General features: G+C 41.4%; 1 protein-coding gene across 3 annotated transcripts; it reads right to left on the reverse strand.

Moving 5' to 3' along the window:
• Nucleotides 1–734: 734 nt before the first annotated feature.
• On the reverse strand, nucleotides 735–11,155 carry LOC135917031 (uncharacterized). 3 transcript variants are annotated; one of them, XM_065450521.2, is made up of 9 exons: nucleotides 11,045–11,155; nucleotides 8,367–8,555; nucleotides 7,840–8,007; nucleotides 7,418–7,501; nucleotides 6,486–6,632; nucleotides 6,222–6,301; nucleotides 3,066–3,222; nucleotides 2,197–2,319; nucleotides 735–1,038 (listed from the first exon to the last, which is right to left on the reverse strand). In XM_065450521.2, the coding sequence occupies exons 1-9, from the start codon at nucleotides 11,067–11,069 to the stop codon at nucleotides 1,025–1,027; spliced, it is 987 nt and encodes a 328-aa protein (XP_065306593.2). In that variant the 5' UTR covers nucleotides 11,070–11,155; the 3' UTR covers nucleotides 735–1,024. The 3 variants fall into 3 exon arrangements, 2 of the variants coding, with proteins under 2 accessions (XP_065306593.2, XP_065306598.2); XM_065450526.2 differs by lacking the exon at nucleotides 2,197–2,319; XR_011514360.1 differs by lacking the exons at nucleotides 735–1,038; nucleotides 2,197–2,319 and adding an exon at nucleotides 4,429–4,634 and having other exon boundaries at nucleotides 3,083–3,222.
• Between the last annotated feature and the right edge of the window lie 897 nt (nucleotides 11,156–12,052).

The following is a 12,052-nucleotide window of genomic DNA, read 5'->3' on the forward strand; positions in this document are numbered from 1 at the left end:
TCCTGCGACCCGGTCGTAGGAGTGGAAAGGGGGCGTAAGCGTTATAGCATAGAGTTTCCTTTGTAGGAAACTCTATGCGTTATTCGCAACTCAAATCAACATTAGGGGGCGCTGCGAAGCCTAGCCCGTAGTGGTTGGTCGTGGCTCGCGGACGCTCCTGTGGACGAGGCTTCAGCGACTTCGCTCGTAGCTACCCAGACAACGCAAAGACATCCTGAGGTTGTCCGCAGGATGTGGAATCGCGGATATTTGAACATCCTCAGGCCATCCTAAAATGTCCTCAACTGATCCTACTTGGATCCATTTGTCCGTCCAAAGAACATACTGTGAACATTCTTTGGACATAATGCCAGGATCATCTCTGGACCATTCCAGTACCTTTCCAGGATGTGCCTATGCACATTTAAATAAGCCGTGAATGTGATTACATACTGGTGCTGTACAATGGAATTACATGTGTAAATGTCACTGCCGACCCAAATCCATTTCTTTCCCCAAATCGCATACTGTGAACATTCTTTTGACATTCTGCCAGGACCATCTCCGGACCACTAAGGCATGTTTCCAAGACGTGCTCACGTCCACTTCTAAAGAATCCATGAATGTGATATGGTGGTGTTGTACCATGGAATCATTCGTGTAAATATCACTGCTGATCTACTCTTCAAATATCTCATGTACACATCACAACGCAATGCGTAACATACTTCTTTTTGCAAAAAGAAAGGCTCGCAAAAGCTTAAATATAAAATTTATTATAAAAAACATGAATACATAAGGCATCACTCTTAATGCACGAAAAAATTGTCTTCCTGCTACAGCAATGCAAAAATGAGTAATAAACTGTAACTGACTAAAAATGACTAGAAAATGAGGAATTAAAATACAATCTTTAAATATTAAAAAACGGAAAAGTAAAAATGAGTATTATAATGACGAAATTATCGTTAAAACAGCAAAATGTGGAAAAAAAGTCCTCCTTGCTGTGGTTGAAACATGCTGCACTTCAGTGAGGCCTGCGTTGTCACTCCAGCAGCTCTAGAAAAGACACACAATGAATCACAGATTCAGCGTCTCTGACTTACTTTTACAAGAGAAACAAGGGAAGCAAGTGAAAAGACATGCCAGTAACTTAACTTGGCAATTCAAGGTGTACTCTTCAATTAAAAGGGAGATTTCAGAAATTAACTCTCAATGAGGAGGAAGTAAAGGCATATACCTTCGTGAGAGAAGGCAAGGCGTGGAGATACAAAACACAAGAGAACCAGACAACACAAGTGCCGTTTGAGTTTTCTGGTTCTCTTCTTGTGTGTTCGTCTATGCCTTACCTTCTGTCACAACGAACCCCTACCAAACTAACTAGTTCAACTTTCTGTAGTTCTAAGCATATACCATACTTATTCGATTATAAGGTGAGGGTGCAGTTGGGGCACCCAAGAAAAAAAAACTAGTATGAACAATAATATAAGGTGACATACAGTAGCCGACGAATTATTGAGACCCATCGGCATTCGCTAGAAATACCAAAAAGCACAGCGCCTCATCTTACTCCTGAGGTGTCGGCGGTGAAAGTTAGCAGAATAAACTGAATGACCAGTTGGGATTATATGCGGATGTTGCCTTATGGTGTAGTATCCTAGCAGTGTGGTGCGTGCTGCCACAGAAGCCACATTTGAAGGAGAAATTCACATAAACCCACACTTCATCTTCATTATTAAATTTTATTTTCAAATACTAAGTATGGAATGTACGCACAGAATACCATACTGGCTCACCTGCCAAAGCTTATTAGTTGCTACACCTCTCGCTGATGTCTAAAATTAGGATCACCAGAGATGTGGCACCGCTACCGCCATATTGAATAAGTCACTTAATCTATCAGCGTCGCATATAAGGTAAGGGGTAACTTCTAGACTGAGGATTTCAGAAAAAATGCCCCGCCTTCTCCTCGAATAAATACGGCAAGTGGACACTTCATGCAAACAGAAGAGTACCAGCATAAAAAAACCTGTAGCCTGGATGCTTATCCCACTAAATAATGTTAAACTGCCCAACATAATCATGATTCAGATTGTATTTTTAAGCACTTATCAGATCAGCTGCAGGAAAACCTTTGAATTATGTTTAATAGTTAAATGTTATTAGGTGGAAACCTAAATTTAATAATTACGAGAACCTATCAGAAGAAATACTCACCTGTGACTTTTTCAGACTGTTTGTTATTCTTTCTAAGCTTCTCCCCAGCATGTCTGAGCCACGTTTTTACAACGTCCTCAACTTCACTTCTTTTTACAGTTTCAAATGTGCACTTAACACTTTCTGCAACAATAAGGAGATGCTCTGTAGTTATCTTGACAGTCAGTCATGGCATAAAAGAGAGCAGGGTCGTAACAGAAAGGGTAACAAAAGATGAGTGGCTTGCAGTTTAGTTTACACAATTTAATGCTGTATATTAGCTGTCAATAAAAAATATTCCAGAATATACATTTAATTCAGTTATGTTACTTATCTGGCCATGATGGGAGGCAAAGGTTTATGAGCAGGCCAGTGATGAAATATTTTATATAGCAAGAGCAAATAGTGTCGGCTTAATAGTGGAGAAAGATTCAAACTTCACAACTTGCATGTTTCAGACATGTGGCTAGAAACCACACATGGCCTTTGAAGGTGTTGTGTGCACCCAGTGTAGCCCTCCTGATTATATTATCAGCCAACAGGTAGCACTTGTTCAATTTATATCACGCATGATGCACCTATGTGGTTCTTCACAGAAAGTGGCTCAATCGTACACATGCTCTCTTTAATGTGAGCTTATTTGGTATTCAAGCAATGTGCACACGCAGTTCTTGTCGAGACAAAATTAAAAAATGATTATAAGTCAATAGCAGAAGTACTCCTTAAAGGTGTAAGGCGTTGAAGGGCCTTAGAAAACTATCCTGGTGCACCACAGCAACCTGCTGATAGCTACATTATGTGTGTAGTTTAACGCTAGAAGTCCATTTCCCTGCAGGGTGAAGGGGAAGAAACTTGCCAAAAGCAGAAACGGGATACTGAAGTGTACTTACTATATATTAAGTCGCAGGTTGTCAACGACAAGAACTTCTTTCCTTTTTGTGCGAGCCAACTATATTGAACAGCCACTTCCTGGGTCATCAGGGCTTCAAGAATGCGACGCGTAGACAAACTAACATTTCTTCCTCCTAAGGCAGCGAGTTCCCGTACCTGGAATTTACAAGGTTTTATACCATTACAGGAATACCAACATTTCAAAGAACACTAAGCAATTTTTTATAGCAGGTGAATTTTCAAGCCACCCACTGAGTGAAAGCGAGTTTCAGGCTGCAGTGCAAGGTTCAATAAAACATGATTGCAGATTTTAAAGCATAAAGAATCCTAAACAAGATTTACATCTTATACCAAACATGCTACAAGTTTCTAGCATGGCACTATGTTTTCATCGGTGTTTTATACCTCAGAGGTCAGCGCTTAGTATCTCACAAAAAAGTTCAATGCAATTCCAAATGACAGGCAAAGTAGTAGTCTTTAACCTTTAACATCATTGCTATACCCTTTTCAGTCTGACTGTCCACACCCATGGACAACTTTCATCCTTCACATAAATAAACCGGAAGTGATTGATTGATTGATTGAGTAACTTTTATAGGCTAATATATTTGGTGTAATGGAAAACCGAGTGCAGATGGCAGCATATGTCAAGCGTGTAATCCTTTTGTAGCAACCAGCTTTTCAGAAGATTGAAACTTTGTACATTATGTACTGCTGTACCATCAATGACAAAAATTATGAATGTGCAGTACATTTTAAATGCCACTAGATATGTAGTCATGCAAATACATAGTGGCATGTAGAAGCTTTCTAGTGGTAATGCCACTAGAAAACTGTAGAAATGGGCTCATTGTCCACGCACACGAGTTGCTGATATGAGTAATTGCTCACACTATCTGTTCAAGGAAACAGCCATTTTCAGGTTTGCAAAAGACCAGTTGACATAAATACTGACTTTGAAAGGTACTGTGTTACGTTGGATCTGAGGAATATACAAGTACACTGTTCACAAAATTAGTCCCTTAAGATATGGCTATTATACATTACATTTCGTTTTTTAAGTCCAAAAAGCCAGGTACATTTCACGCTTGTATATTTTCATTATTTATTCCCCGTGATGTTATGTAATATGTAACCCCCTATGTAATGCCTGTAAAAGGGCCTTTGGGTACATGAAGAAAAAAAAAACGTTTTTCTACCTGGAATTAAGAACTGCAGCGCACATAAAACCTTCTACATATACAAGCAAGGATACTTGCTTATTTCATACATAGAAACCTGGAAAAGTTTACCGTGAGATATGTCAGTCAACCTCACGCTTATCAAATTCGTGTATAACAATACTCCACTAAAAACACTTACCAACTTTGACTTCATTGCATCACTTTCTGTGAGGCCTTGATCAAACAGTTCGAACTCCGTGATGTCACAAAATGGTTTTTCTAACAAATCTGCTTCAGGATGCAGTTGTTGGTCACAAAGCTTTGCTTTTATTACGTCTAGTTGGCTTCCCAGGTGCTCGACTCTCAAGATTACCGTTTGTAGAAGCCTGATGACCTGCTTAATGCCTGAAATTCACGAAGAAAATGTGTGAGGACACTCTGGCTGATCAGTTAATATTCATGCAGTTGTCAGGTTTCGTTTGGTTTGTTTAGTGTGATGCAGTCCTTCATTGATAAACAAATAACTAGCTCGTAGCCAACTGTCAAAATCAGTTGACTGGTGTGGAACTTCAGCACAGTATAGTCACCCATCCTTCATTCTTGCCAAGCCCACAAGAGTGGTTGTTTTGCTATTAAAAGAGCATCAATAAAAAAATAGAATTTAATAAGCTTCTTTAGTGCCCCTTTGCTATATTGAGTTCATTGGTTGGGCTCTGGGAACCCAAAAGCATTGCTCTGCCAAGCATTCTGTCCACTTTTAGTCAAAACCCGCACAGTGGTGGCACTACATCTATAAGCTATGCGAAAAACAGTGTCAAAAGGTAGCACAGGCAAGTTTTTTTCATAGGGAAATCCGATTAAATTTGCCAAACCATTTTCCTTACTGAAATGCAGCAAATATTTCAATCAGGAATTGCCGTGCTACCAATTATAATGGCACCATGTGTAAAAAGAGGTGGTACTGTATTGTTAAAGTCGCAGTGCCAATCATGTTTCGTGTTAACATCATGAAAAATGAGGAAAGGCTCTGATGTTGCATCGGTGTCACACGGCCACTTTTTATTATGACTTGAGCCCGATCCTGATAGAAATTCTCAACCACAATTGACTCCCTCCCGCAATATTGCAGGAAGGAGCCAATCACAAGAGCCAATCACAACCAAGAAATTCGGTAATGATGGAAAGTGTGCTGTGCAACACTACCATTACTGCACACAATGCAGTCCAAAACATTTCTGGTTATTGCACAGCTCCTCTGCCCAAAGTAAACCAAAAGGGAGCAAACTTCCTGCTTGGGCATCTGGTCTACACTGCGACTTTATCGCATCAAACAAAATATGTTGACGTTCATACACTAGTCAATAAGCAGCAGTCAACAAGTTAACGGAGTACACAAATGGTGCTCTAGGCCATAGTAACATTAATCCGAGCCCCAAAGAGCAACTAGCTCCCTTAAGAGGAAGCTTAGCTCGAAGGCTCCTATCTAAATACCTGGGAAAGGAGAAATCGATTTTCTCGGAAACCACTGCACCAAATTTGATGAGGTTTGTTACATCGAAAAGAAAAAGGATCTAGTGACTGTTGCGAATTTTTATTTGTCAATTTGTTAAATAAAAATTCACAAAAAACGCAAATTCTCAGAAATGAAACTATGATGTTTTTTGTAACTCAGAAATAAAAAATGATATCACAGTTCTGTTTATTAAACCTAATAGTCCATCTAAAGTGGACAAAATTTCTAAGCAACAAATTCATATATTTACACATGGAAAGCAATTATGAACATCTAGAAAAATAATCTATTGATGTAGCTCAAGTTTCCTTAAAGGTTGTACAGGGCCTTCCTAGAGCATCTAGACCATGGTTTGCATCACTGTCTTGCTTACAATTTGCTCCGTTCACTCTGAATGCATGACTCTAGACAACTTGGAAGATTACTCAATCCTCTAACACATGAAACCTGTGGCTTAATATGAATTCTTAAATGCTTACCATCATCTGAAATAGGTGCAACAGACTGACTTGAATGCCACTTCTCATTGTTGCACTGTGTATTTCCCATTTGGCTTGCTCTTTCGCACGACAAAAAAAGAAAAATACATAATCATGTTCACCAGCAGGCCTTTAAGGTGTGTTACTGCTGAGTAGTGCTTGTGAAAGGAAGCCAGGTGTGTTACAAGACAACGTTTTACACATTTTGGCTACAACTTCAAGAGGTTCTGTAAGAAAGAAAACAGACAATGCTAGATTACATACTTTTCATCAAAGAGTGAGCTGTGAACGATCTTTTAATGCCTGATGATTCTTGCATTGCATCTTGTTCACCTCCAGACTCCGCCTCACCCTCAGATTCTGAAGTCTCGCTAGCACACATTTGTGCACATTGCACTGCGCCTTGATCACCTAAATAAAGGAGAGGAAACAAACCGACTCATGTGAATGACTGACAAGCATCAAATAATGTAGCAAGCAAATCATAAGGAAAATCAGTAAAGATAACTTATTCGACCATCATCAAGAAAGTACACAAAGTACAAGAGCTTGTGTCTAAGACTAAAAAAAATGTAACTGGGGTTTTGCATGCCACATCTGTGACGTGGTTTTGGAGCACACCGTAGCGAGGGATTCGAAGTTAATGTTGACAACATGGTGCTCTTATGATGCAACAGAAAGCCACCGAAGCCAGGGTGAAACCTGTGACCTCGTGCTGAGCAGCACAATGCTACAGCCACTGAGCTACCATGACGGGTTGTCTCTAACACTGACTGATAGGTTTGAGTGTTCTAAAGAAACTGGAAGTGCCAAAGGAAAGGGCTCTTGTAAACCAAAAAAAAGTCAGTGTCCAGAAATAAGACACTGGTCGACAATCCTCAGTCAATCTTGTCTCAATTTTACTTTGTACATCAAAATGCACGGTCGTTAAAATGCCATTAGAAACTGCTTTATGTTCCACTTTTGCAACAGCTTCAGGTACAAGCCATAGTGGAAACATGCCCTGTCAATTATTTATATGCTCCATCCTATGCTGACTGTTTTTCTATAACATGCTATGCTACCAGTAGATTTGTAAAGATTATTGTGCCATTGCCAGACATCATCTTGGAGCAGTTCCTTCTCAATATTCAATTTTTTGCAATGACAGCATTCTTAACATGCATTCCTTATATTATCAAAAGGCACAGACTTACTGCAAACATTGGGATCATTAGCCCTAGATGTTGATGCATGTGATGACTGCTTGTGAATACGTCTCCCATCCCTCTTCTGTGCTTCTAAAATTGAAAAAACGACATTGAAAGGATTCGAGAAACAAGCTACAATTCCTTAGTGTACCAACCACATGCAATGTGATTTCAAAGCTCAGATGTCGCCAGTTTCTAGTGAAAGCAGAGAGCTTCATTTTACAGAGCTGTATAAAAATTTACAATGTAGAGGTGAATTTTCAAAATGGCAGGTCACTGCCCACCTGCCAGGGAAACCCACATGTGTTTTCTTTGAAGGTGCAGGCCTACTTACCATTTAATGGGAAAAATTATGTGGCATAGAAAAATTAATACGAGGAATATAGTGAACAAAGCTTGCTAGTGTGAAAAACAAATAGTAAACATACTTTTCATCATAGAGGGCGGTGGAAGTGGTAGTCGCTGCACACTTTCCGGACTTGAGCTAAGGGCTCTTCGTTGCTTTTTTCTTTTGCCCCGTCCTAGGTCCACTTCACTCCCCAAGTCTGACCCATCTTCAGCTTGCTTGAGCTTTTGTCGCGCTGCATCATATGTTCCTACGGAAAGTGAAAAATAATAATGAGCATAAATTCAAGCATTGCCCCAATTCTTCAACTGAATGTAATTTTAGATAAGTTTCCTAATAATGTTACGAGATCTAGAGTTACCATGCAACCTTAAACAAATTGTTGCGCCAGTGCGTATATGAGCTTTCATTTCTGAATGAAAAAGTGATTGTCACCTAGTAACCATGTAAAATCTACAGTTGTGCCACCAAAGCAGATCTTTCTAAAGTTACTTTTTAGTTCAGAGATGTGTGCACACACTGCAATTTCAAGTACATTGCCAAAATGAACATGATTACTATGTTATGAGACATGCTACAAAAGAATTAGAAGAGAAATATAAAACTTACTGAATGTGTCTATGGGCACACATGGCACGACTTGCCAGTTGGAGGATGGAGAGGCTCCACATTTGGCTAAATACGAAACATTCTTGGAATCCTGTGGCCACAAGCAGACATCGCCATGCAGCCACTTGGTATGTACAAGAGCCACAGAGTTTCCTTCCTCTGGAAACTTGACGACTGCATATTGATCACCTTAAAGAAAAACAATATACGTATTGTACAATTCTACATACAGGAGTTTCTTCATCATTTACATCTTCAGATGCACAAGAGGAAATACAACCAGCTTCTTTTTGAATGGAACTCGCATGCATTTTTCCGAGACCCATGTCAGAGGCCAACACCGCAGCAAGGAAGGCTTGGACACAATCAATATTCCCAGTGCTGATGAGGGACAGGGTGTCAAATATACGTCATCTTTCTTCAGGAACTTCCTTCCAATTATGTATGGCATACCTTGTGCATTATGGGCAAAGTTCTCCACCACAACTACACTTCCATCAAGGAGCTTGCAGCAGTTATTCCTCCTACTAGTGTCTAAGACAATTCCTTCCGGAAACGTCACTTTTTTGAACTGTGGCCCTTGGCAAAAAGGCACAAGAGGCCCATCTTGATGTTGTACAGTGAGCAGAGGGGAACTGCTTACAGTCATTTTTTTTCTGCACTGAAGCTTCTTTGTTTCAGCAATTCTGTTTGACAGTTGCTCCAGTGGGTGCTGCGGCTTTCTCAGAAGCTTCTTGATGGTGCCCATGTGGCTCTCAAATGGAAATGCACTCCATGAGTCCAGTGGCCCCAAATGTCTTGCATCATCTGCAAGGTGGCATAGCCCATGTACATTATGGGATACACGGTGCTGCCCATATATTTCTGCAAAGCCTCTCACAAATAACTTCAAAACCTCCTCAGCATAGTCAAGCTCGGCAGCTACTGCACTTTGTGATGCAAGTATGGTTATTGCTACATGAAGACACAGAAAGTTTTCATACATCCCTTGAGGCACTACAGAAAACAACACCAGTGGCCCACTATAGAACAAAAAAAACCTGAATTCTGTTGCTTTCCAGCGATCTATGTCATGTAGACCTCTTGGACGTCGATTGAAGTCAGATGGTACAAAAAGAGAAAGCTCTGTTTGCTTGGCTGAAATGCGATATTGTGCAAAAGCCCCTTGTCTAATCTGCTTGGGACCTCGAAACCACAACAGAAGCAGTTTTCGCATGACTCCTAGGGTGCGATCTTGTAGGCGTTCCAAACTCGAACGGAGGCGGTCCGTTCTTTCCGTCGCGAAATTGGCGGTCCGTTCCGTTGCGTTCGTCCGATAGCAGACAACACGGAATGATTGACAGCAGATATCACTTCACAATTGACGTCATGGCGTTCGACACCGTTCAAACTGACCAAGCGTGTGCGGCTCGGTGGAACGGACCGCCTCCGTTCTATTTTGGAACGCGTACAAGATCGCACCCCTAGACACACAAGATGCATATAATCCAGTGGCACGTCTTTGACCAAGTCAAGTGGCAACTCCTCAAGAACTGTATTGCCAACATGGTGTTGCTCTTGAAATTGGCCTCGAAATGTGGTGTTAGTGCGCAGATTCGCAGTTTTTGCCGGAAAGCACACTCTCCCTTCACTGTAGAGGCCTTTCACAGTGCATTTTGTACAGCTGTAGTACCCAGTGTGGTTTCTTACACTCAGGATAAATGCTCGTGCAGGTGCATCGCAGATGATGGCATTTATTCTGATAGGTATAACCTGTGCACCAAAACAGATGCCAGAGCTAATGATTTCCTTAACTTCATCAACAAACTGACGGAGAAACTCATTTGCATCATCTGGTTTTTTTTCGCCAAAGAAGACACCCACAACAAAAGGGTCATGAGATTCGATTTTCTTTACATGACAAAGTATTGTCCAAAATTGTTTTCTCGAGCTCTTTGCCAGAGGGAGCCCATCAACGTGAAAATTGAGAGCAAGCTCCAATGGTACATCCTTTGCTATATCTAGCAGTTCACGAAGAGGTTGCACGATACCAAAGTGGCAGTACCGCCCTCCAGCTATGTTGACTATGTTTAATGACTTTCTGGGCGTTTCTAGCAGCGTTCTTGCTGATCGTGGAAGACAAGAAAAACATTCATGACCACGCAAGATTCTCAAAAGGGCAGTAACTGAGCTGTGGGAACAGCCGTACTGAATGGCCCATGCTTGTAATTGGTCGCTTAACGGCGCGACATCGTCTACCTCAGGTTGCTCTTCTTGATGCACATTCGTTTGCTTCATTTGCTCCTGTAGGCACTCAGAATCCGAACTACTGCTGCAGAACACGGCGTCGTGCTCGATGCTGGGCCGCTCACGTTGGTCGGATTCCGATGCAACATCGCTGAACAATGAGCTCCCACTAGCAGCGTCAAGTTGATTGCGCCAAGTGCTCTCTCCAGAGCCAGATGGGTGCACATTATTCTGCTCGCTATTAGTTCCAGTTTGCGATGGATTTAGGATCATAAAGAATTCATCTACTCTTCGGTTCCTCAAGCGGCGAAACCATCGGTCACTCGCCGACATGGTGTACAAGGGTACAGTACTACTTGGCGCTAAGCGTGAACAAGTAGTCGTCCCTAGAATACCGCAACAAACTACTCCGCTTAAGGTTTTTATTTCACTAACAAATAAAATGCACTCACCTCCTTTTTCCGATTCCGAGGGCATGCCTCCGAGGAACAAAATACCACAACGGAGGTCGCTGCAAACTCTGCTGCGGTAAATACAGAAAACGCGCGAAACGCTGACGGCTGACTGGCCTTCTGCTTGGACGTGACTTGACCATGACTTGACTTTGTTGCATGCACAACGTTGCCAGCATTAGCCAATCTCAAAGGCCTTGTTTTTATGCACAACAAGTGCCGGAACCCTCCGAGATTCCCTTTTGTTGAGAGCCTGCACTAGTCTGCGCCATGTGTACCGGTTCTTCGTGCAAGCAAGCCACTGAAGCACAGCCTAAAAAAATATGAGAGAAAGGATGTTTGGGAGCGAAAAAACGTAAGAAAAACTCCCCTGAGAAATTTGTATGGTATATATAACTTTAAAAAAAAAACAGCAGTTGGCAACGAACACACGTACGGCTCGCGCGGGGTTGTGTTACTCCGCCTGCCAATGTCACCTTTTCAAAATGGCGTCGTGCTTAATACCTCCAGAGCGTCTGCTGTTCTTGAAGAGGCTTTTCATCGGAGGAAGCGATAAGGTGTGCAACAGAAATGAACAAAGTATATGAAGTCTGAGCACTTCAATCCTCAAAAGTCTGCGGTACAGTTCATTTTACTGCTGACCCCGTTTTACTCATGAGATTTCACTGCCGACTTAAACTTGACAATAAATAGTTGCTGCGAAGCATGCGTTTTATTTCAGCTCAATAAAAAATTTGGTTTTCACCATTCCACTATAGCATACGAGTGAAAACGTCCAAAATTACGCGCTTATAATTTAGTTTTTTTGATTACCATGTCATTTAGGTAACAGGGAAAGTTTGAAGTACGAACTATTTGCAGCCTCGTGGGGGAACAGTGGCTATAGCGGTTATGAAGGCGTGGGATCAGTCTTTTTCTGGGGCGTCCAATCAAGCTTAATTGCTACCTACATTTTAGTATAAGTTTCAGCATTCTTGCCTTGGAAATTTGCATAGGTTTAAGCCTGCT

This window comes from Dermacentor albipictus, chromosome 5 (assembly GCF_038994185.2).
Source record: "Dermacentor albipictus isolate Rhodes 1998 colony chromosome 5, USDA_Dalb.pri_finalv2, whole genome shotgun sequence".
NCBI lineage: Eukaryota > Metazoa > Arthropoda > Arachnida > Ixodida > Ixodidae > Dermacentor > Dermacentor albipictus.

Coding starts and splice junctions, on each gene's coding strand:
- LOC135917031 (XM_065450521.2), bottom strand. CDS start 11,069: ATGCCCTCGGAATCGGAAAAAGGAG. Junction 7,502..7,839: donor ACCGCCCTCTATGATGAAAA/GTATGTTTACTA, acceptor TTTCAATTTTAG/AAGCACAGAAGAGGGATGGG. Junction 3,223..6,221: donor TGCACCTATTTCAGATGATG/GTAAGCATTTAA, acceptor TGTAAATTCCAG/GTACGGGAACTCGCTGCCTT.